The 25652-nt window shown below is 37.5% G+C and overlaps 2 protein-coding genes across 5 annotated transcripts in view; one reads left to right on the top strand and one right to left on the bottom strand.

Annotated features, from left to right (window-relative positions):
* LOC135467036 (copper chaperone for superoxide dismutase-like) overlaps positions 1 to 10638 on the bottom strand; it is an 18882-nt gene extending 8244 nt beyond the window's left edge. For 2 of the 4 annotated variants that reach the window (XM_064744793.1, XM_064744797.1), the window contains exons 1-5: positions 10303 to 10403; positions 6777 to 6849; positions 6339 to 6473; positions 5174 to 5360; positions 3704 to 3752 (exon numbers count right to left, since the gene is read on the bottom strand). In XM_064744793.1, coding sequence (XP_064600863.1) covers positions 3704 to 3752; positions 5174 to 5360; positions 6339 to 6473; positions 6777 to 6849; positions 10303 to 10335 — 477 coding nt within the window. In that variant the 5' untranslated portion in view covers positions 10336 to 10403. Of the gene's footprint in view, positions 1 to 3703; positions 3753 to 5173; positions 5361 to 6338; positions 6474 to 6776; positions 6850 to 8918; positions 8977 to 10302; positions 10404 to 10490 lie in introns of those variants that run through there. The other 2 variants (XM_064744795.1, XM_064744796.1) reach the window with 2 other exon arrangements.
* Positions 10554 to 25652, top strand: LOC135467035 (uncharacterized). The gene is made up of 10 exons (XM_064744792.1): positions 10554 to 10693; positions 11624 to 11725; positions 13696 to 13802; positions 16158 to 16262; positions 17104 to 17228; positions 20271 to 20451; positions 21266 to 21372; positions 21768 to 21884; positions 22414 to 22535; positions 22708 to 25652. The coding sequence occupies exons 2-10, from the start codon at positions 11671 to 11673 to the stop codon at positions 24762 to 24764; spliced, it is 2976 nt and encodes a 991-aa protein (XP_064600862.1). The 5' UTR covers positions 10554 to 10693; positions 11624 to 11670; the 3' UTR covers positions 24765 to 25652.

Raw genomic sequence — 25652 nt, 5'->3', positions numbered from 1 at the left:
AGCATGCCCGTAATATTTAGCATCGTATTGTAACACCCCCTGTAAAACACATCATGGTTTCGTCCAGAATTAGGTCACGCCCCTTTAGAACGTTTGGTTGGACGAAAACAATGCGTCAGGGAAAGTGGGGGCGTTTTTAGCCATTAATCTATACCACAATGTCGTTTTTGTTATAACTACGAAAACATTTTCCTCCTACCAAGGTAATAGAATAGAAATAATGTTCGCGTCAGGGTAGTCTAACCGTAGTATTACATCAAATCAATGTGGAAGAGTTTACAAATTTTAGGTCTCAGGTTTTGCCTTCGACCTAAAATATAAACTCTTCCACATCAAATTGATGTAATACTACCGTTAGACTACCCTGACGCGAACATTGTTTCTTACATAGGTCCCATATATTGCATAGTTGGTTGCATATATTGTATAGCGAGTTGCATAGCGAACGGTATATACTGTGAGTGGCTTACACTGTACAGAAAGTTGCACATATTGTGTAGTGGGTTGCCGTATGTGGGAGTGTCTGTCAGCAACCTGCGGATGGTCGTGGGTTTCCCCAGGGCTCTGCCCGGTTTCCACCCACCATAATGCTGGCTGCCGTTGTATAAGTGAAATATTCTTGAGTACAGCATAAAACACCAATCAAATAAATAAATAAATATAGTGGGTTTGGTGTGGCTTACATTGTAAAGCCATATAATAGGTCCGATTTATTGCATAGTGGGTTGCATATATTGTATAGCGAGCTGCATATATTGTATGGCCAGTTGACCACATTGTATAGTGAGTTGCACACACTGTATAGCGAGTTGCATATATTGTATAGCAAATGGCATATACTGTGAGTTGCATATAATGTATAGAGGGGAGGCATATACTGTATATCAAGTGGCATATACATATACTGTGTTGCATACTGCATTAAATCTTCAAACAACTCGCTAACTTTTTATTAGCTACTCCTTTCTTTCTTTATTTATTTGATTGGTATTTCATGCCATAGCGATGGTAAAGATTTTTCACTTCAACAGAATCAGTCAGATTTACAGGTGAAGGAAACCTGATTGACTGGTTTTTATTCCATACACAAGAATTTTCCTCTTTTTACGCAGGAGTACCAACCTTGGTCTCTCCCACCAGTAATGTTGTTTTGACAACTATCACCACTGATGTCAATACAGCAAGTCACTTTTCCAGACCGACTGCTGGAGCCTGCGGAAACTGTGCTTTAAAACCCAATTTACCTCGCAAGAAAAAAGCTGAAAAACATTTCTGTACAATTATATGTTGGCACATTCTAGTATTCTATACTTCATATTAAGAAATAAAAACTACCCATTTCATAAAAGTAATGATATCATTTTGTGTGAAATAAATAATGCCATGACCTATTGCTAGGAAGTCTATGATGTGATATCATAATGTGAATGTAATTAGGGAACTAGACCATAATTATTAATGCGTGAATGAAATTCATATGGATATTTTTCTTTATGTACTATTCGTTATTAAACCATAGACTACATGTAATTGTCTGTTATAGTTTTATTAATCCACAGCTAAGATTATTGTTAACCTGAACTGGTAGACGCTGCTTTCCTGAAATTGTATGCTGATGCTGTTGAACTCTTGGGGGTAACTTTTTGTGTTTACCATCTGCTTAAAATAATGAGATATTCTTATTAAAATGAAAAGTTACTCTACTGATGTATGGGAGGGGTCTGGTGTATTGTATCACATTGTCATAGACTATAATGTTTCAGCACAGGTGTAGGCAGTTGTTTAATTGTTCATTTAATGAAAGGAGATTATGACAAGACTATCAGTTGTCAAAATTTAAATTAATATTTCTTTAAATGTTTTAGCATTTAAATAACTAGCAGATTAACTTTTATGCTACTTGTAAACATACAGATAAGACCGTGTTGAAATTTTTTTACATGTTCAATGAGTGGTCATTACTAGTGATGTTTTCACTGGTAAAGCAGGCTTTGTGTACATGTGTAAACAGGTGATTTTAGAACAAAGGTTGTAATTTTGTGCTAGCTATTCTGGGAATTGTCTGGTGTCAGATATGATAATGTTCCATACTTTGGATAGTAGTAGAAAAACATGTGACATCTGGTTCTCATGGAGTGATGTAAGTCTGAATTGTCTATATATATACATACATACATACATACATACATATATATATATATATATATATATATATATATATATATATGGCTTTCAGAAATACAGATCTGTACTCTTCCCTTTACTAACTTGAAACTCAGCGTTTTCGACAGTGTGCTGTCCTCAACATGTCAGAGCTACATGCTACATACACGTCTGCTTTAATCCCGAAGTATATTCTGATTTGAGTCAGAGTTAGTCACACTCAGCATACCCTAGTTCTAGTTTTTGGGATACAAACATTTTTTGTCCGCCCACTTTAACCAATATCAATGTGTAATTGTAGCAGGAATATTTAGTTTCTTTTTTCACACGGTTTGTACATCTAATGATCAATAAATTCATACCTTTACTTCAGCAAAAAACTGAGAGAGAAATGTATTTCTTTGCTTTCAGTAGTGCCTAGGGTAAATAGGGTAGTAAATAAAAAGATAAACTGGTGGAACATTTGGATTGAACAAAGAAAATGTACTCCATCAAAAAGGTGATTGGCAACTTGTTTGGGAGTCTTAATTTCATTTTGTCCTACAAATATAGCCACAAATGTCGTCATACTCTCAAGTGTGCAGGATGTCATTCCAGCATAACTGCCTTACTTGATGATATATCTGCCTGATTCTTTGTCACATAAGGAATATTATCACGTGACATCAGGAAAATTTGGCAACTGCCGAGCAGTTTGTTCTTGAGTACTCCCTTATAGGGGCTAGATAGCGTTATTCACTGTAAATGTTTTTGAACCGTATACTTCATATCAGTTTAATATTTTCACCTAGCCTCTCTTAGGACTGAAATAGCACTTTAGATGAGCAAAGTGAGGCCAGACTAATGTTTTACTGTAGATACTGTGTTTTTGACTTGGATACTGATATTGGTACATGTATGAAGCATTTTCACTAGTCTCGACAGTTAAAACACACCCTAGCATGGATACCCTCACCCTAATATACCTCTTACTACATGTACTTCATAACAGCAAACCAACATTCACTTCTTTATTTGACTGTTGTTCAATATCTCACTCAAGAACAGTACACCTCTACATAAACAGTTTTGTGGGTGGACAAAACCGCAGTGCCAAGTGTAAATCATAGACCTTTGGCAAACTGTTCCACATGTGACATCAAGATTTACAGGCTATATAGGTGGAAGTAGTACTGATGGCTTATTGCTACCAAGGCTTGCTGAACAACAAGTGTATGGAGAAATGTATAAATTGTATGTCCAACGCCGCAAATTGGATCCACACGTCCACCAGTATAACTGTTTCAAAGCGATCAGTTAAAAAGTATGTTTGTAGCTATCCCTACCATTAGCCAGTAAATAGTCTTAAATTAGTCTTCGAAACTGTGAAGAAATATTTAGGCTACAGATAGAAATTTGAGATATCAAGAGGACAACCACCTCTATTCCTCCCACTTCACATATTTTATCTCGCATTCTTAACCTCATGCTGAACAGCCAATGGTGACAAAACCATTTCTATCTGAAGCAACATGTTCTTAAATTTAAAAGGCATATTTACCTCTGTGGATTGCCTTTGTCCCGCTATGCCAGAGAAGACACTGCCACAACTGAAAACACAGATAAATTACCACACAAACTGTTCAACATATTACTACATAAACTTTTCATGCCATTTTGCTTACTACTTCAGGTACTTATTAACATCTTTACTACCTAAACATATCAGCATATTAACTACATGATCTTATGAGCATCTTACTACATGATCTTATGAGCATATCACTACATGATCTTATGAGCATATTACTACATGATCTTATGAGCATATTACTACATGATCTTATGTGCATATTACTACATGATCCTATGAGCATATTACTACATGATCCTATGAGCATATTACTACATGATCTTATGTGCATATTACTACATGATCCTATGAGCATATTACTACATGATCTTATGTGCATATTACTACATGATCTTATGAGCATATTACTACATGATCCTATGAGCATATTACATGATCTTATGTGGATATTACTACATGATCCTATGAGCATATTACTACATGATCTTATGTGCATATTACTACATGATCTTATGTGCATATTAGCACATAATCTTATGTGCATATTAGCACATAATCTTATGTGCATATTAGCACATAATCTTATGTGCATATTACTACATGATCTTACGTGCATATCAGCACATAATCTTATGTGCATATTACTACATGATCCTATGAGCATATTACTACATGATCTTATGTGCATATTACTACATGATCTTATGTGCATATTAGCACATAATCTTAAGTGCATATTACGACATGAACTTATTAGCATATTACTAGATAAAGATAGTAGCATATTACTACAGTACATGAACTAATGAGCATATTACTACATAGGGGGCCTCCGTGGCTCAGTTAGTTAGCGCACTAGCACAGCATAATGACCCAAGAGCCTCTCACCAATGCAGTTGCTGTGAGTTCAAGTCCAGCTCATGCTGGCTTCCTCTCCCGCCGTAAGTGGGAAGGTCTGACAGCAACCTGCAGATGGTAGTGAGTTTTCCCCGGGCTCTGCCCGGTTTCCTCTCACCATAATGCTGGCCACCATCGTATAAGTGAAATATTCTTGAGTACGGCGTAAAACACCAATCAAATTAATAAAATAAAAATAAATAAATATTACTACATAAACTTATTAGCATATTACCTCATAAATTTATGAGCGTATTACTATTCTGACCAGAAATAAACCACACAAATCTGGACAGTCTGGCAGTCTGTAATTTTCTCAAAATGTCAATGCTTATTCCCCTTTGTTTTTGGAATGTGCTGGTCATACTCTGACTGCCAATCATCTGACCATCACAAAAAGTGTAACAATTTTGTGAACACGAATGACAGACGTCACCAATGCTGTCACAACATTCTAGAAATAAAGAGAGATAAGTGATGGACATTTTCCATACATTTACAGCACATATAAGGCAACAGTACTGCATGTGACTATCTTGCCTCAAGCAGCCATTGGTCAAATCTCCCATGTCATGTACACAGACAGCATGATGACCTGGTGACAAACCGTCTATGGTGCCTTCTATAACACATCTGTTCTCGTCTGACTGGACAAACCGTATAACTCCTCTGATCAGCTTGCTGCCTGACTCTATCATTGCAACTGCAGCTCCCAAATTCTCAGTTCCTGATAAGTAGGAAATAATAGCTTACAAATTTAAATTCCCTATATTTAAGCAATGAATCATAATATATACCCATTACACAAAGCACAGATAATTTCATCTCAAAATCTTCCATTAGATACATGATCTTTTTGTTACATTTTCTTCCAAGTAACTGAACTCATTAAAATGCTTGAATTTTCTGGATGGCTTTATGGGCCATACTGATGATGACAATGAAAGCTTTTCCCTTTTTATCCTAATCAGAGTACTTATCATCCAAACATTCTTTTTATATGCACTTTCATTAAACAGTAGAAATTAACAAAATCAAATGATGGAGACAAATGCAGACCGGGTCCTTCTAAACACACCAATGTACCAAAATATCAGTATGGTCCATACAGACCACAATAGATTCTATGTTCGAATGTATTTAGCACATTTTGCATGAATAATGACTTTGTACTGAACTGGTGAATACAGCGATACAGTGCTTCCCAACAATTCTGATCTAACTTTATTTCAAAGGTCACTCTACATAACACATTTTTCAGATTTTGATGTGTGAACTCAGGCCTTCATGGCTCCTCTCAACTAGATAAGGGCTAACACAACTTCAGCCGCAGATGGAGAAGCCATGCATATGTGAACAACAAAGCTGTATACTGAATTTATAGTGGTTGTGAGCATCAGAAACTAAGCTGTTATATGTGGGTCACCTTAATTTTGTCAAAAAATATCATTATCTGATTGTTTAGCAGTCTCAACGAAACAGAGGTTTCAATTTGAAATCATCAAGCCGTTGGCTTGTCTGTGACTGGAAGTTAATCACATATGTTGGAAAGCACCATAATCCTAAATGTACTGCAGAAAATAGGTAATGCAAACTCTGGAAACTGAACTCTTTGATTGCTAGGATGTAAGTAAACTTTGTTGTGTCCACCATAAACCATACTTCCCCAAAACAGCAGAAGTTACAAAGACAAATATTTAGTTACCTGTGGATGAGCCATATCCAACAAGAACAGCTTTCTTCCCGGTTGATTCTATTATTTCAAGAAGTCTTGAAGAAGGGAGGTTACTTTCAATGAGAACCTGTTCCTTTTCCAAGTTAACGTTAAAGGACTTAACTCCTGGAACATAAAACTATACATGTAACATGATACTTTCCAAGAATTCACATTCACAGTAGAGTTTGAATTTAAGTTTTAATTAAAGCACTTTAAACTTGTCTGAAAAAGAAACTGTACAGAACTGGCTCTCTGAGTACAAAAGATTATCATGGAAGATAGTGTCATGAAATATAATCAGAGACTTAACAGTTATCTATGGCTACAGATTTAGTTTTACCAAATGTAACAAAGTTGAACTAGATGAATGGCCACAGTAAACACTATTCACGAATGCCCACAGAAAATTCTGGCTTGTAATATTACCTTTTGTATTTTTCAACACCTTCTCTACTGCAGTAACACACCCCTGACAAGACATTTGAACAGTTATCTCCACCTGTGAAAACACAAGTAGAAGCATTATCCGCTGAGTTTCAAAATAAAAAGCTTGCACTGGCAATGAGATAAAAAAAAACAAAAAAACAGAGCTGCCAGCAGTTTCATGGCTTCCAAGCAGTCTTCACAAATGCTTTTTAGTGTGTATCTATTTATATATGCTTGGGGTTTGTACGTCATACTTAATAATTTTTTAGTCATATGACAATGAGGAGTTCTTAGGTGTGAGTACAGATAATGTGTTTTCTTGTGGCAGGGTGAGTCCATGCTGCCAAGGTGCTGCCGCCACCAAAATATCATGCCATAGACAACAGACATGACACCCAACCCAGTCACATTCTACTGACACTGGGCCAGCCAGTCATGTTTCCTTGCTCCAATCTCTCAGTGCTGAGAGGCAGCAAGTACCATTTTTTGTCTTTGGTATGACCCGATCCAGGATTGTTTCCAAGGTCTCCAGAGTTCAAGGCGGATGCCCTAACCATTAGGCCATCAATGCAGTCAAATGCGTTTTAGCCTCTGCTTCAGTGCAAAGTAGTTTGCAACATGACGATATTGTAACAGCCAATCAGCAACACAGCTCTGGTGGAATATTAAGATTATGTGATTTTAACTCCCTAAATTTAGTTTTTTGACTATAGCTCAAAAATTACATACATAGACAAAAAAAAGCATATTTGGAATCAGCAACCTGAGATACACTGGAATATATAAAAGTTATCTCAAAATCCAAAACTTGTCATGACGTCATATATTCAACCAATGACAAACTTTTAAAGTTTGTAACAGATTTTAATGTCCTCTAAAAACTTTATGTGGCTACAATAGTATTGCTCTAAGTGCATATAAAACTTTAGATGGATCCATCTATTGGTTCTTGAAGAGATGTTTTGCTCAAAATCCAATATGGCCACCAAAATAAAGTGACCTTGATGAAGAAACTTCAATGTAAAAGATAACATACACTGTTGCAAAATTTCAAACAGCTGACCAATGCAGTTTTCTAGAACACCAAAATGCGCTGTTCAAAAAGAATTTTTTAATATCCAAGCGAAAACAATAGACTTCCATCTTTCAGCTTGGATGCCTAATAAGCAACATGTTTGTTGTCAGCTTTTCAAACATGATCCAAGGTTGTTGGTGGTCAACATGTATGCAAAATTTAATTTGGTCATTGTCCAGGCCTTTCCCGCCCCACAGGCAATACTTTTTCCCACCCCACAGGCAATACTTACTGGTAAGCTAGAGCTTTACCCTGTGTTACTCTGCACATTTCCGGAGTTTATCTTAAGATTTAATATTTATTTAATATTCTTTCCTTCTGTTCACTTCACAATAAATATCATTCCATTCCCCGTGGGATTCTAAATTCATATCAATCGACGAAGTCCATGACGACCAGTACATGTTATTTTCGGCATTCCAAACAGCCTTTGCCTATAGGCGCATAAAATCACGTACAATATAAATATATGTACAATGTGGACATGGACGTTGGCGTTATCGTTCAGAGATTTAGTATCTATCAGTTTTCAGTTCAGTTAATAGTATTTCACCACTACTGTGAGCAGGTGCTGTTGTGAAAATTCAGCTGTATTTATCTCGTAGCATTCAGCTGTAAACTGACGAAAGCACATGACTGTCTCTGGTGGGTGCAAAATCCTCCCATCTTGCGCAACAAATCCACGCATTCCTGAGGGCGCAATCGTCCGGTAACATGAAAAAACTAACTTCAGCATTCTTCGACCACATGTTTTACAATCACATGCAGAACAGCAACCACTTTGTGGAGAAATGAGATATGCTTGTTGTCACTCTTATTTTATAGCAATGGACTAAATAACGAAGCTCCAACAGGTCGTAAATGTTGGACTTGTATGATGTAATTCTGTGGAGACTACTGAGTGTTGGCAGAAAAATGAACACAACCATACTCATTATCTAGATTTTAACAGCCATATCACTCAGATCAATGTACCTTTTTTCAACATTTTTTTACACTCAATTTAACAATATATACAGGAGTGGCTAACTATGGATAAATAATAAATCTTGACACGAGTAACTTACACACAGCAGAAGATTCTCATCCCTGAATATTCACTAATGCTTGTTTTCTATATGGTGTATATATTTGCTGAAAGATAAGGATTATTTTTATTTTCTCTTGCTTTATTATGTTTAGTGTAAAACTACATATAGTCGCAAACAGATTTACAGATATCTGACGTCAGGAGACTCCAAAAGTAGATCTCTAGTGTTAGGCCTGCCAAACTACCGATAAATATTTTGATTTCCCCTGAATCAATTCTAATCAATTAAAGGAGAAGAAAACTTAAACAAATGACACTGTAGACTGAAAAGAGCACATTTTTTCTGTCTGGTGGTGCCTGCCGCACAATTTTGCGATTTTTCCTTGCCATACACATCAAGCCTGAAAACAGCAAAGCTCGCATAAATCACTGAGTACATCGCGTCCTCCATCTTTAATACCCTGCAATTTATGCTGGGGGTGTATTGCTTCTCAGCCAATGAGAGTCGTTAAAACTGCTGGCTTGTTTGTGTAAACTTGGAACCTACGTCCAACATTGCGGTTTCCAGATCGTCAAGCGGAAACCAAACTGTGCTGTTCACTACCTTCTGAGAAGACGAGTTCTACGGGAAATGTACGAATTGCACTTCGGCGGTTTCCGACGGCAATTCTCCTCTTAATACAGAAGACTTCAGGACTAGTTCTTAGGTAAAATGGAGTCGCCCACAGCAGATTTTGGCGCTGACTTTATTTAAAATTTATCAACTTGAGGTACATATTAGAATTTTTTATGGCATGCACCTGCGAGGAAATACATACTCTTTTCAATGGTTTTTGATTGATATTTAAAGTTTCTTCTCCTTTAAAGTGTCGAAACTGGAAGAAAAATAGTAGAATTTGGGGATCCAACATCAGTTAATCTTCAGAGACCTTGACCTTGTGACATCATGTTAGTCAGACCATTGGGACCAGTGAGCATTAGGATTTTCGCTATGTTTACAATACGGACACAATTGCTATAAGGTACTTTTACAACCAATTTCGAGATCATGCCATTTTGATGTGTTGCTTGTGAGAGCAGTACATAATATGACGCAGATTACTGTAAACTTACACACCTGAAATAAAAGAGCCACAGACCAAGAAAATATGGACCTGATTTCTCCAAAAAACACACGACGTCACCTAGCCAAGTCTTCGCGGCAAACAAAGATAGGCAGACGGTCGAGCTTTAATGGGTTTTAACAGTGAAAATGAAAGCGTTTATATACATATTTTTAAATGCAGTCTACAGACTAACATAGCATATATAATGTGTGTATTGAGTATCTCGTAAGAAAATAAAGGCTACTGGGATCTTTCATATCTTTAACTGTGCTGTTTTCCAAATGCTGTTCCACTTCTAGTCGGTTGTAACCTAACCTTTCGCTGTGACGCTGTTGTTCGATAACCCATGGCTAACAGGCTACCAAACAGGCGATTACTTTTCCAATAATGTTATCAGAGATATTTAAATTACAGGTGAATATTCTGGATATCTGACTGAGATATAATCTAAACCCAGTCAATTAGACTCTCAACAAAATGGTTGTTTGAGAAACATGACAGACCTTCGTGGGGGCCGCCATTTTGACCAACTTTGATCACGTGACATCAACCGCTCGACTGCGCCTTTCGAATAGTAAAGATTTTTTCTGCGGCATGCAGCCCAAGTTCACATCACCAAAGAAGGTTGATCGCAATGGATAACAGTGGTTGTTGATCGCTGATTGTAAGCAGTTGAACTCATTCACTGGAAATATCGTTCAAAAATGTGGGTATACCAGTACACTGTATTTAGAGGTTTTCTAACCATATCCGGCAAATGTCGGCGATATATGTATACAACAACAACGCTTAATCAAAAATAACACCCATGCGCATGATCATAAAGATAATGTGACAACATTTCAGTTCCATGTTCTTTTATAGTTCTTAGTTATCACTAACAACGTATAGGTGGACATTATTAATCGACAATTAATAATTTAAGTCCAGAATAGCCAAGGATCTAGGCTGTGATCTTTTAATATGGGGTTTGGCGGAGATCACACAAATGTAGCAGTCCCTGCGTATCACTATAAATAAGCCACCCTTAGACCGAGGTCTCGGGCTAAGTCCAGAAATAATTTTAACTTGTGTGTTTTACCATAGCAACATATAGCAACATTTAGAGGCCATATATATATTATATATATATATATATATATATATAGAGAGAGAGAGAGAGAGAGAGAGAGAGAGAGAGAGAGAGAGAGAGAGAGAGAGACCCCATATAGACCCCATAGAAAGGCATACATCAGAATCCATGCTGCTTTCTTGAACATGCATTATACATAAAGGGCGTTCTGGCCAGAGGGCGTTCTTACTGTAATTTTATAAATTTATGATGGGGCATCTGTGGCTCAGTTGGTTAGCGCGCTAGCTTAGCGTAATTACCCAGTAGCCTCTCACGAATGCGGTCTTTGTGAGTTCAAGTCCAGCTCATGCTGGCTTCCTCTCCTGCCATATGTGGGAAGGTCTGTGAGCAACCTGCAGATGGTTGTGGGTTTCCCCTGGGCTCTGCTTGGTTTCCACCCATCATAATGCTGACCGCTGTCATATAAGTGAAATATTCTTGAGTACAGCCGTAAAACACCTATCAAATAAATAAATAAATAAAAAAATTTATGACATCATTCTTTCTCTTTTACAATTTACAAAGGCGACATGGTCCAGTGTTTTACTGAGTGACACATTGTGCCCTTCAGGATGGCAGGTTTCATTGGCAAAGATCATGGAAGGAAAAAGAAATCAAACCTTACAAGTAAGAGGAGTGCAAAACTTAAAAGCAGCTAATTTATGATGTGTACTGACAGTCAGATCAGACTCTCATCTGCCAGGTTAAAGACTTAGTCGTGGCAATACTGAAGGTTGATACATACTAGCTTATCCAACGTACCTCTTCTATCCCCACCTGCATCTGAGGCCAGGTGCCAAAGACTCTATCAGTACCTGCCAGGTAAACACTCTCAAACCCATTAAAAATTATAGTTTATTTCTCTAAAAAAGCATTGCTAGTATCATTCAAAATAGAATGTGCTGCAACAACGTCAGTCTGATCTGATCTTTTTTTACGATTAAATCTAAACCACTCCTGGGTTATGACTGTGACGTACAAGCCTGATCAAGGTAAGAAAAATAATTTTCTATACCCTTAGCCACTTTCTCAGAAAGTTACTTTTTTGTAGTTAGATCCCACATAGAGGTACTCACATTCTGTGAGGAACATTTTTTTTTCCACGAGGCTAATTACAAGAGCCTCACTTTCGTGTCATTGACTTTCTAACTATGACAGAAGGCCAGTGCACAGAAAACTGTTAGCAACATGGTAAGTGCACTATTCTACATACATGTATGCAGACTATTGGTTTTTTAATTTTGACCAGGTTTTTTGTCACAAATGTACATCCTGTATACCCTTGATCAGCATATTTTAACATTAATGTTGAACTTAATCATAGGGGGAGCAGGCCATGGTTTACTTCAATTAAATTAAACGTTGAGGTCTATTTTCAACAATTTCTGGTATTTACCTGCCTGAACGTTTAATTGTTGAATTTAAAAACCTGGTAGGTCCATTCGGCAAGGAACTGTGCGGAACGAATTGGTCCTTTAAATCCACTTCAAAATGGTTATGTGCTGAGTTCTTAAATTCAACAATCAATCAATGATGAGGCAGGTAACATATGATGAGACATATCAGTAATTTTTAAAGTAGACCTCAAGCTTTAATTTGATTGAACTAGCCATGGCTTAGTGGTTGAAGGTACTTAATTGTCTTTCAAGGACACATGAGAGCAATTTCAAATCCAACCTTAAAAAGTGAATTGGTGGATTCTTTCGTTTTCAGTACGTTTATTGAAGACCACTGGTCTTCCACCAAGAAGGTGTACATATCTGTTTGTCATATGTAAGTTTTTCTGTAACTTGTCAAGCTTCGTGATTTACCCTGAGCATTCCAGTTTCCTTCAACGAAAAAACTGACCACCATCGTAAAAGGGAAAAGTATGGCATTAAACAACAATCAACTTAATTGGAAAATGTCTTTTCATTGCTTTTCTGTGTCAGTTTTGATTTATTCCTGATTTAACTGGTCGAGTTAACTGAACCATTATACTGGGAGGACTGAAACGTGTGAAGAAGTGTCGTGTGTATTAAATTTAGCATCTCTCTACAGCTTGATAGTGTGTTATCTGTATTTTACACGAATGTCATACCTGAGCATATGTGACAGCATAGGCATCCAATAACATCAAAAGTAATCTTAAGGTAAATGTTAAGGGTGGCATCTTGAAAAAAGTACTGAATGTATTGAACACAAGGTTTGCAATTAACAGTGACATGAGGGTTGTGGGAGGTGGTTCCATGGTTGATTCTCTGCATATTAATTACCTTAAATTACAAAATTAACGACTTATCATCTTGTGTATTGGAGTTCAGTATCCTGAATATTGTCAGTAGAAGTGGAATATTTTGGGCTACCAGCAGGTGTATTAAGTTGCCTGTCTCATTTACCACTTTGATGTGTTGAAAAGGAACTTATTTGTGTATTAGTATTTGATTGTTCATCAGTAAGTTGCCTTCAGTATTATGTAGATTAGGGGTGAGTGGCAACACTGTTAAATCGACCACAAAGTTAATGTATACTTTTTGCCTATTCTCCACTTCTGTCCAGTTGTTTACTCCAGCTACTGTTAGGTGTTGTATTAAAGGGTATTTGTTCTTGACTTTCAGAGAGCATTCCACCTGGGTGTGTCTTCTGTAATTCATCAGAGGATTGTGAAGAGCTGGTTGGAAAAAGCATTCAGTCATGTGGGATGACGGTTCACTACTTCTGTATGGTATGTACATGTAGACTAATATAACCAACTGAGTTTTGTGTCACATGTAGCAAACAGAAACATCAGTAAGCGCAGGATTGATTCATTACCTTCCAGTGAAACATGTTGATGAAGCATTATGGTAACTTGTATTTCTAAAGACATTTCAATTTTGGTGAGCATTATGTATTTCATTAAGTTCAGTGCTCATTTGTGATGTCATTATGGTCTAAATTGTGTATGCAATACATAGTTTTTCAGATAGTTAACATTGAACTTACATGGGTCCTCAACAAAGGATCAGTCCTCCACCTCAGATTTCCCACTACCTCTTGTGACAAGGTTACTTTTTATTACATTCACAAGGTTACTTTTCATTACATTCCTGGCGAAAGCAGTTGTGACGTCATGACATGGCAGACAGATTGAACATTTGTAAGCGTCCGGGTAACCTACTTGGAACATCATTGTTTATGATAATTGTCAAGGTTGGGAAGATGAAATAAATGGAACTAGAAGCTGGATTCCTGAAATACCCTCCATCTGTCCCTCAACATTTCTAAAAATAAAATAAAGAAAATAAAAAATAATAATAATCAGACTAATATTTTTATTAAGCATGTAGATATTTATTGATTATGTAATAGATATACACAAGTACCTGAAGGAGAGTAATGACGAAAATAATGACCAGATTGTAGTTAAACTTGAGCATGCACAAGGTTAGATAATAGGGAAGATGTATGATAAGTTTAACTGAAATTGATTCAGTACTTTACGAAGATTTTCTTGGAGAAAATCTGAATGCATGGAAAAGTACTGCTGTATTACATGAAGTCCAAATGAGGTAACTGTGCTTATAATTACCGAATTGCCATGAAAATTAAGCATGCACTAATTCAGATGACGAGCAAGATGTATGGTAAGTTTCATCAAAATCGGTGCAGTAGTTTGGGAGGAGATGCATGGACAAAATTGTGTCTACAGACCGACGGGCGTTGAAGGGGGTATAATGAATGGAGAAAATCAGACAGTTAGTTAGACTATGGTTTGCAAAGGGGTCCTGCGATGGTTAAGGAAGTGCTGGCCTGCTGTAGCTGTCGAGCCCTTGATCAGTGAAGGTGCATCTTGGAATTGTTCTCACTGTTTCAGCCTGGGCTGTAAGTCAGTGGGTTGCTCACAGGTTTCTACTTTCCTCAACCATCAACCTGAGCGTGGTCATATAAGTGAAAAAATTCTTGAGCAAAATATTAAACACCCATTCAGATAAAAAGAACCAAGTAAATGTAGTTAATGTTAAATGCTTTAATATGTCAGATGTGCAAATGAATTTCCTGCCAGTGGGAAGGCCACCAGTTAACTTTTACGGCAGTAATCTAATCCAGCTGGTTGGTCAGAAAATTTTCCTGAAATTTCTTATTTTGTCACCATTACATGTGTTACGACCCAAACTGTCTGTATTATAAAGAGATGGCTTGTTCGAAATACACGACAGTTTAGCCACACAAAAAAGTAACCAAAACCAGCAGATTTTATTTTACAACAATTTATTAGCTTAACAAGAACAGATAATAAGACTTATACAAATACTAAAGTACTTAAGTTTAACAAGAAAGGATAGCGGTATCTATACAAATACTAAGGTACTAAGGTAAGTCCAAACGGACGCATATATTCCACAATATATATGTCACGCAGGCATAAATGCTCAGAGGGCAAATTCACAAGAGGGAAAATCCACAGTATAACTGAATGTATGACGAAATATACACAAAATTCCACAGACAGGGTCCGTGTACTAATAAGCACTGTGTATACAAGAGCACAAATTAAACATACAAGTTCAGACTGAACAAGTGCTCGGTGGAGATAGGATATAACAAAGCCAGAGGCTATAGAGACACCAAAATTCAGCACAAATGGCCTACTAAAGTAATACACAGCAAAAGCATCCAAGCTGTCAATAATTCTCCTTTCTCCGTTCTCTGTTCTCTCCGTTCTCCTGCTTTCATAGGTCTTATATAACCTGGTGGAATTGTCTAGAATAAGAAAATTCCTGAACACTTGATGTAAACAAACAGGCACCGAACTGAGCATATTCTGGAATATTCTAAGGTAGAGGCAGACAGCAGGCGCTGAACTCAGCGTATGTAAACAATGGCAAGCTAAATTTAGAAACTGACGGCAGTCGTGCACATAACACATGTAATTCATTGTTGAGTGTATTGAAGATACCCACTACTAGTTTTTAGACTGAGAACGGTGAATGGAAATATAAGTTTAATAGATTCTATAGTTGACTTAGATGTCGTGTCAAAAATATGCGGACCCCATGCTGATGTAAAAAGTTACATGATTTCGATATTTTTTTTTCAGCTTCTGTCCAGTGGACTTTGTCAAAAAGGGAGAACAGATAAAGATGGTATTCTTGGCTTTTTGCCAAAAGATATTCAAGCTGAAGTGAACAGAGGGAAAAAGCTTGTAAGTGAGGAAATTTATGGGTCTACTCTCTTCTATGCAACATGGAGTTGATGATGGTAAAGTTAGATAGTTAGGTGACAGTGAACATTTTTATAGCCATAATGGTTGGCCAAATATAGCCAAAGGCCCCAAAACACCAATTAAGCAGATGTTAAGAATGTATGACAGTGTTAACTTGTTCCTTGTTAGTAAGTTACATATTTTATCCTAATGTTAGATAGGTCTTGACTGTCTTGATTTTGTCCAAAATTAAAGAACCCAAAACGGCACCCATATTAAGAAGCTAAATTTGGTGCTGACATTGTGTAGCATGCTTGGCAAGAGGACAGTTTGTTTACTTTCTGTCAAAATCTAGCCATTAGTACTTACTCTAATTCTTCAACCTTTACACATATAAAAGAGTAACTTTCAGTGCAATTTGTACACATTTGAAATTGGATTTTGGAGACAAAACTGCATTGATTGGATTGGCCAATTGTAGGACTTCACAGAAAGTGTAATTTTATCAGTATGCACTGAATGTCTTCAGAATATGCTTAAATAAACACCTTGAAGAAGTACAGTAAAATACTACAGCCTTGGTTTTGATTTATTTGATTGGCTCAAGAATATTTCACTTATATGACGGTGATAGTTTTGTTTAAAGTTCCAAGGCTCCATCTCTTTTGCTTTCCATGGTAGATAAGATTATAATAGTTTTGTCTTCATACATGATTATTAAAGCATCAGGTTTTGGAATAGTCTGGTAGCTGTGTTATTCATCAATAAAATGTTCAGTTTATGTTAATGATGGTTAATAATGGTTGAACTTGACCCAGTCCTTTATTACATTGCCCTACAGACATGCTACTTCTGTAAGAAGAAAGGAGCAACTATAGGCTGTACTACAAAATCATGCCGTATTTCATTTCACTTGCGTTGTGGGAGAGTCAGTGGAACTTTACATCAGTTCTTTGGAAATTTTGGGTAAGTTTTATTTTCCTGTCCATTAATAAATACAATTCAGAATTGTGGTTAAGAGGATGATCACATGGCTGTGTGAAACTGCTACATATACACCCCGATGTTGGGAGTTATAATCAGTCTAGAACATAATTCGTACTCATTTTACTGACCAAAACCTTGGTATTAAAAGTATGGCTGAAGTAAATGTCAATGTAATGATATACTGAACAACAGCTTTTCTGTCTTGCTTGGTCAGGGTGAACTGGTTGCTAAGCCTGCTACAAAACCAACAGGCTGTGTGCTTAGCTGTATGTGTATTTATTTGCCAGTGTAAAACTTTTTCAGTTGAACACTAACTTCTGTTCTTATCCCTGTAAAGGATCGTATCAGCTTATATGTTAAGTACATTTTATGATGTATTTTCATGTAAAATTTCTTTCTATTTTTGTGGGAGTGTGAGGTTGGGGGTTGGGGTTTCCTCCGTGCCTGAGATGGTCAGCAACAGCACAAGGCTCGTTGAACCTCTCAACAATGTGGGTGCTGTGAATTCAAATCCAGCTCGTGCTGGCTTCCTCTCCAGCAGTACATGGGAAGATCCATCAGCAACCTGTGGATGGTTGTGGGTTTCTTCTGTACTCTGCGCGTTTTCTCTCCACCATGATGTAGTGTTTTGAATGTTTATTTTCAAACAGCTGGATATAGGCTTGTATCGCAGCCCGTCAAATCACCTTCATTAGACATACATGTACATGGGTTTGAAACACTGGATCAGACAGAATCTGACTTGCTGACTGTTTACATTCATACTATAAGTCTTTTGGTGTATTGCACGGCATTTTAAGCCAGGCTGTATTTCATTAGTGCAGGAATCCTAGCCTGAATTGTGTATGCTTCAGTTTCATATCTGCCCATTCACAGTGCACACGTTGGTCATCTTACAAAGTGAAGTGACAAACCCATTCCCAGAGTTAGAAATTTGTGGTTTATAGTAGTGGTGAATGAAGTGGGTGGGGTGTATAGAACGTATGGTAGGAAATTGTACGATATTTAACTTTATGTGAAATATATCCTTTTGGATATCTCGCTTCCACTGCATGTGCCCTATCATTTTACATTTGTTCATCTGATCATAAGTTACATGTGCCCTATATTCATAAGACAAAGCGTGGGGAAACTCAAAATTTAAATATAAAATGTCTTTTAAATAAAATGTCTCGGTATAGTGACTAACCCTGTCTCACAATGAGAAATAACAAAAACAAAAAAAAAGAATAATACAACATACCACTGTTATAGACAATCAGATAATAGATCTAGTGCTTGCTCAGTTATTCATCTGCATGCCAAATATAATAAAAATAATATATAGTGCCAGAACAGAAAGGTTTTCCATTATTAGTAAATGTTTTTGTAAACACCAGAGTCAAAAACCATGCATGCGTGAAGCCAGGTTGCTTGATCCCTGTTTTCACTACATTAAACATATGTGTAGTAGTAGAAAGCCTATTCGACATAAGTGAAATGTTTTTGAGTAGGATTAGCACAGAAAGAATCCACTTCCTGTTCTTATACTGGCCTAGCATCGCAGGCTTATAAGAAAGGAGTTGGAGTCTTTTGGGGCTAAGAGTAGGATGTAATCTATAGATCAAAGTAAATTTACACAATGGTGAAATCGATGTAAATCAGGTATGACTGTGTTGTACTTCATTGAAGTTGGATAATTCTTATGAGATTGTCAGATCTGCCATTTGGTAGAAAAAGAGTTGTTGAAATAACGTTTGTTAAACTTACTGACACTAAGTACCCACATGTACCTTTTTAAATGACATAAAAAAATACAGCTGTGCAGCTAGTATATATTGAGCAACGTAAACCATATTGGGTTTCCGCCAGCAAAATAATCAGTTATTTCGTAAAACATTACAATTAACAGGTCTGTAGCTTTATGTACAAGATTGGTTACAAGTTATGAGCAAGATGTGAATTTTTGCAATTTTTACAATAACAATTACACACACCCCCGTGGTGGACGTACTTGTAAGTACAAGTAAATGTTCGATTTGAGTGACGCATATAGACCTACATTTTCGCGAATAGCTACAACACAGTACTGCCTTATCGCCAGACTGTGTGAGCTGACAGTAATATTATGTTGTTGTTGCACAGTCTATATGCACCACATGTCACTTCCGTTTTGGTGTTAATTAATTACTAGCTTATATTAAAACTGGTTTACATGGGCACTGGTCTTGTGTTTATGAAAAGGCATCTAGAGACGACTGAAACCCAGTCAAAATTTGTTGGTCTTGTCCTTTAATAAATGTGGGAGTTGCAGTGCTTGAAAAATTATCCAAAGGTCGGTTTACTATATTTGGCACTTTAATGTCCCCATGTCTAGGATGAATGTAAGAATATTGTAAGTATGCTACCCAATGTAGTTTGATGTCCTTAGCATGAATCTAGTCATATTTCTTTCCTGCAGTAAAGTTTCGCCAGAAATGGCAAAAAAGTGCAATCTTCACCATATTTGGAGGTCTCGTGACAAAACTGTTACAGCTGTCAAGCTGAAAATCCCGGAGTGCAAAGCACTATGTATGTACTCTATGTGTGTTGAAAATTGTTGAGCTGTGTGGAAAAAGAAACATGCACGCCTTCAAATATTGCCCGAAAGTCGATTTACTTGGTTTGGCACATCTACATGTACATACACATGATATACAGTGTACTTACAACGCACTAATGACTATGAAGAATGTAGGCTTTCTGATTAAGATGGTTATGTATATATACATGGACACCATTAAGGTAACAGGAAGTGACACCGCATAGGCCGGCAATAACAGCTTGAACGCTGGCATCGCTGCTTTGGCAGCTATATTTCAATTCTTTATGGTTTACATTAACACTTTTACATTTATTAAACTGGGTTGGGTTAGAATGGTTGCTTGCAACCATAAAACTGACTGCCATGAAATAGTCTTGAGTACTACGTTGAACACCTGTGAAATAAATTCTCTTAAAAATGTACAGATCCCTTATTGGCTTGTTTTGATTGTTGAACAGGTCATATTGTCCCACACACCGACCTAGACAGGCAGCCCTCACCAGCGACAGACTGGCCTTTTTTGGCACAGCCAACACCATGTGTGCAATTTGTATTTGTACTGTGGAGGCTCGGGCGTCCAATGAGACGCTACGATCTCCATGTTGTCGCAGCTCCTGGTTTCACCGCGACTGTATTCAGGTAATGTACTCTTCAGTTCAATGGTCAATCTGTATGAGTCAACTCAGTTTATTTGTTTGTCAAGCAAATGTAATACCGTTCATTGAATGTTATACTCTGTTGTATGTACACCACTTCAGAAATTGTTTGATGCACAGTTGTTAAAAGCGAATGTGAGTTCCAATTTTAAAGTTTCTAAAAATGCATATGGATTGTACTAAGAAAACTTTAAATCATAATTATTGATGCCCTTAAATAAAAGACATGAACTTCACATATGTTAAGTCGGTTACCTTCAGTCGAATGTTAACTGTATGGGTGTAAAACTGTTTTTTAGATTTACACCTAGTTTGCTTTTAGAGGATATTTTTTTGTCAGCATTATTTATCAGTCTGATGTCAATAACATAAGTCATGCATGGGTTTGTATGAAGTTTTTACCCAGCTTGTCTCAGTTTGGTTAAGCATCAGTCTGTTTTGGTGGTCATTTGAATAGGAGTCCAGGAAAGATTCTTGCCATTCACAGCTATCCGTAGTGCTGGAAATTGTACACTTACATGTAGCTCTTGTACAGGATTGCGCTTCTAGTTTATTTGTTAGATAGATAGATAACAGACAGACACCTCATTTTTGTGGGAGAAAGTGGTTTTTAATGAAAAATGTGCACGTGATCGCCTGAGTACTGTTGACCACTTACCGTCAGTCACCGTGAATATTATGATGAACAGTGAGATTGCGGCAGGGCGGTAGTAAATTAATCTGAATGTCAGAGTGCACTGTGTGGAAATAAAGCCAGTCTATTGACAGTTTCTTGTATTTTTTTTCTTCATCTCCAGCAACTGGCAACTACTGCAGGCTTGCATTTTTTTAAGTGTCCTCTGTGTAATAACAAGGAAATGTTTCAAGAGGAAATGCTGGAGTTTGGGATTTACATCCCTGATCAGTAAGTATTAGTAGGATTAAAGTGAGCTTACATCATCTGATGCTGAGAGAGTGACGTCCCACTACAAATGGGAAAGCCACTTCACTGCACAATAGGGCTGCTGGCCTATCTTTTCATGTTTAGATAAATCTACCTGCAGAATATCAGTTTTCATGAATGTAGTGGTGGAACATTTCAACAGTGCATTTCTACTGTAAATCTTCAGCATTTTCGACCTCTGAAGCACTGAATTTTTTCAGGGGAATATAAGCGTACAATTTTTACGAAAATGAAGCTAGAATAATTTGTTTGTGTCACTTATTATTCAAGCTGCACAGTAAGGAATGTTGCAAAATACTGGTCGCAGAGGCCAATTAAAGCACATGTTTATAGTAAAACTGAACCGTGCTTTACAGAGATGCAGCTTGGGAACTGGTGCCCAATGCTTACCAAGAGCTGCTGGAAAGATACAGCAGATGTGATGTCCAGAAATGTTTGTGTCCTAAAGGCAGAGATTACAACAAGGATAAAACGTAAGTTGTACTTACAAATGTATGCGACTGAAAATGATGTACATGCAAATGTGTACATAAGAAAAGCTGAACCTACTGTTCAAGTGATATGTTCATTAAAAGAAAAGAACACATTTATACAAACTATACCTTAAATGAAAGAGCTATACAAACTGTGTGGAATTATTTTTTTTTTTTAGATTTTTAGATTTTTTACGATTATTGTATGTAATCTGTTCAGATGGCGGGGTAAAGGAGACTTCTAAGCCTTTGATGACTGTTATGATATGTTATTTAATGAACATCATTGGGATTCATTGAGATTTTATAACATTTGGTGCGCTTGTTCATCTGTTCTTTAGTGGAGGAAAAATGAATGCTAAAAATCAATACTTTTGCAGTCTTTGCAGATTGGTTTCCTTCTTGTGAAATTTATCTGCAGCTTTGAACTCTTACATGGAATTCAACTGACAGCAGAAATAAAGACAATCTGAATTACTGTTAATATGGAAGTGAAACCATGCTACATGAATGTGTTTTGTGATTTCAGTAAGTGGGAGATCCTGTTGTGTGTATGCTGTGGGTCTCAGGGATGTCATGTGACATGCCAGGGACTTTCCTCCAACAATGACGACTGGATGTGCCCGGACTGCGAGGAAATCTCCAAAAAAGGTGCCTACAATCTTTTCTCCTAATATAAACTATTTTATAACTGAATCAAGCATACTTTATTTCCACACCTTTGTTTTTTTATTCATTACAATTTTTGATAAAATTAAAAAGGATTGCTTAGCTCTTTGTTTGATAAGCAAGATTTCAGTAATCTATCGCTTATGTTCCTCAGTTTCAAAAGCCAAGAAGACCAGAGGGAGGCCTCGTAAGAAAGGAAAGAACAGTTCAGCTAGTCTAAAAGAAGAATTAAAAAGAGATTATCAAAAGCTCCAAACCAAAGCCTGCGGTTCCAGGCTGGATACCAAACCTCTGCAGAAAAAGGAGTCTACAGCTGGCTGCTCTGCAGGAACAAGCGGACCATCAGGTGCAAGTAGTTCTAACAGACGGTCACTGCTGTCTCCAAGAGTGAAGAATTTCCCTAACACAGTGGTCCGTATCACATCTGGGGGTGACGGGGAGAACAGTGATGTTAATGTGACCTCTTCAGATGAAGATATCCCTCAGGTGCATAGTGTACAAAAGGCAAAAAGAAAAGCAAAGGTGTGTTTAGGTCATACCGATAACAGTTCTGTCCCCTCTTCAGACGAGGATATTCCACTAGAACCAAGAGCCCGGAAGTCAAAAACAAAAGCAAAGATGTGTTTGGGTGGCTTGGGGAATAGTTCACGTATTCAAGGTTCTTCTGTCCCAAACATCAGCCCTGATCAACCATTCCCAATTGGCCAGTTAAGAGTGCGTGTTCGCCCATGTAATGTGCTGCCAGGAACTTCAGTTTCCATCCATAACTTGGATGATTCTTATCTAAATCCACATGGGAAGCGCAAATGTCTACGATCCAAAAGTAAGGCGGAAAGACCTAGTAAGAAACACTGTGAGACTGTGAGTATGTCGGACAGTGATGTGAAGAGATCTGATGAGTCCTGTGAACGACCTTCTACTTCGGCTGCCACGGCAACACAGGTCAGCGATAAACTAGACTTGTATGTACTGTCACCAAACGTCATTCGCAAGATCAAAGCACCAAAAGCCTTACCCCGAAAGCCAGTTGAAATCGTGGATGATTCAGAACCATCATGCGATGAGGAGGTATCATTTAGGGAGCAGCCAGTGTTTGAAGACCAGCTGGCTGATGAGAACGAAAATTCCTCATCCAGTGTTGAAGACTCTGACAATTCAGTTCAAAGCCCACGTCATGCGAGATTGTGCAAGAACCTTGGTTATAAAGATTCAAAATGCAACAAGAAAAGAGAATCTCGGGAGAGGTTGAGATTAGCTGACGTTGTGCATGTTGTGAGCTTGTCCGATGACGAACCTGAACTAGCAATTCCACAACAAGTGCCTGTGGTGTCCTCTACAGTGTCTGCAGATCAGGATCAAGTGTCAGTGTGTTGTAGTCAGCCTAACACAGATTCGCCTGCGGAGACTAGACGATCACCAAGTCAGATATATGAGCCCAAGTACATTGAATTGGATATGAGCATGAGTGAGAGCCCACAGGTCACCAGACGAAGCCCTGAACCAGTGAACAGAAAGCTCAGCATTGAAGAGGATGTCCTTACAATATCCTCAGCGTCTGATGAGGATCCAGAGGAGGTGATCTTTCTCAAGACAGAGCGGTTTTATAGCACACATCAGTTCAATGGACACAGGAGGCAGTGGATGACCGCACAAACCTGTTCAAGCTTTAAGACCACACCTCCAGAAAACAGTAATTTACAGTACTCTACTGTCTGCACGAATACTAACGCTGGCCAAATTCTTCTTCGCACGTGCAGTGACCAAGTTGCCTTGCCCATACATATTGGCAGTATGGCTTTACATACGAGCAGCAAAAATCCACAGTCTGCAGGTGTGTGCAATACTACATCAAGCTCCGCTACATATGCAAGCAGTGCAAGGCAGTCTCCCGTTGTTATAGATCTAACAGATAATCCACCTTCAAATAAGGATAAAAGCCCTGAACCAATCATGAATCACAGACTTCCAGCTCAACCAAAGGCATCTTGCACATATACACTTCGGGCAAACTCCTTGAACATATCCAACAGTAAGATGTTAAAATCTGAGAAGACCATCTCCCCACTAAAAATCCATCAAGGGAAGTTAGAGTCAATCCGATCTGCAGTGACGAGCACCAAGGCTCAGTCCAATGATGAAGCTACCCCCAGTGGACAGGACGCAGCTGTGATTGATATCACAGATGCAGACAGCCTTGCAGTGTACATGTAGGTGCCTGTAAAGTCGCTGGTAAATTAACGGAGTCTGAACAGAAACGAACATGATTCATCTTGTGGTAGCAGATATCTTTAGTCCTAAGTGTTAATAATATTTATGTATATTTTTAAAAGGTGTATTGCATTTAATATTGGAAATTTGCCTGCTGGCACATTATCTAATACTGGTATTGTGTAAATAACAAGCAAATGTGTGAAGCTTTTATTCTTTCTTCTGCGCTGGTCTTTATCGATTTTTTTTAGAATTAAGGTAACACTTGTTCAGCAATTCTCATAGCACAAAAACATTCTTAGATGTCTTGTTTTAATCAACGTTCTCCAGAAACACTTGTACAACTCTGGTTTCCAGATGAATGGCAGATTTGGGGTAACTTTGTCTTGTTTAATTTTTTAATTGAATTACGTTAAGTTTGATTGTTTGTGTATTAAGTTGTCCTCAATACTTGGTGTGGTGCTGGAATTCTGTGTGTATCAGACCAAGTTGTTTCCTGGATGACAAAATAAATTTTTAGATTTTGATGAGACCGACATTCAAATTATGTGTGAATGTGGTTTTCTCAGAGGAGTTAGTGTTTGTCGAGTTTTGCTACTTTCTTTCTTTTCAAAATGAGATATTTTTATGAAAGAGACAGATTCATTGTGTACAGGGGACAGACACTAGGATGAAAAAGAGGAAACTATATATCATACTCATAATTTTTACATTTTTAGCATTTCTGAATTAAATTCTAAATATTTTCCAGTTGCATTCCTTCAAAGAGGACAAATCTCACACCTGTGTGTAGTTTTATGAAATCTGACTGGCGCTTTAGAAAAGTACATTTAAACTTCTTCAAAGGAGAAGTCCAGGCATATTTGAAGTAGAAGTGGAAGTCAATAAAAG

Source organism: Liolophura sinensis, chromosome 6 (genome assembly GCF_032854445.1).
Source record: "Liolophura sinensis isolate JHLJ2023 chromosome 6, CUHK_Ljap_v2, whole genome shotgun sequence".
Classification (NCBI taxonomy): Eukaryota; Metazoa; Mollusca; class Polyplacophora; order Chitonida; family Chitonidae; genus Liolophura; species Liolophura sinensis.
Note: the sequence above shows the minus strand (reverse complement) of the source record. Positions and strands in the feature narration are given on the sequence as shown.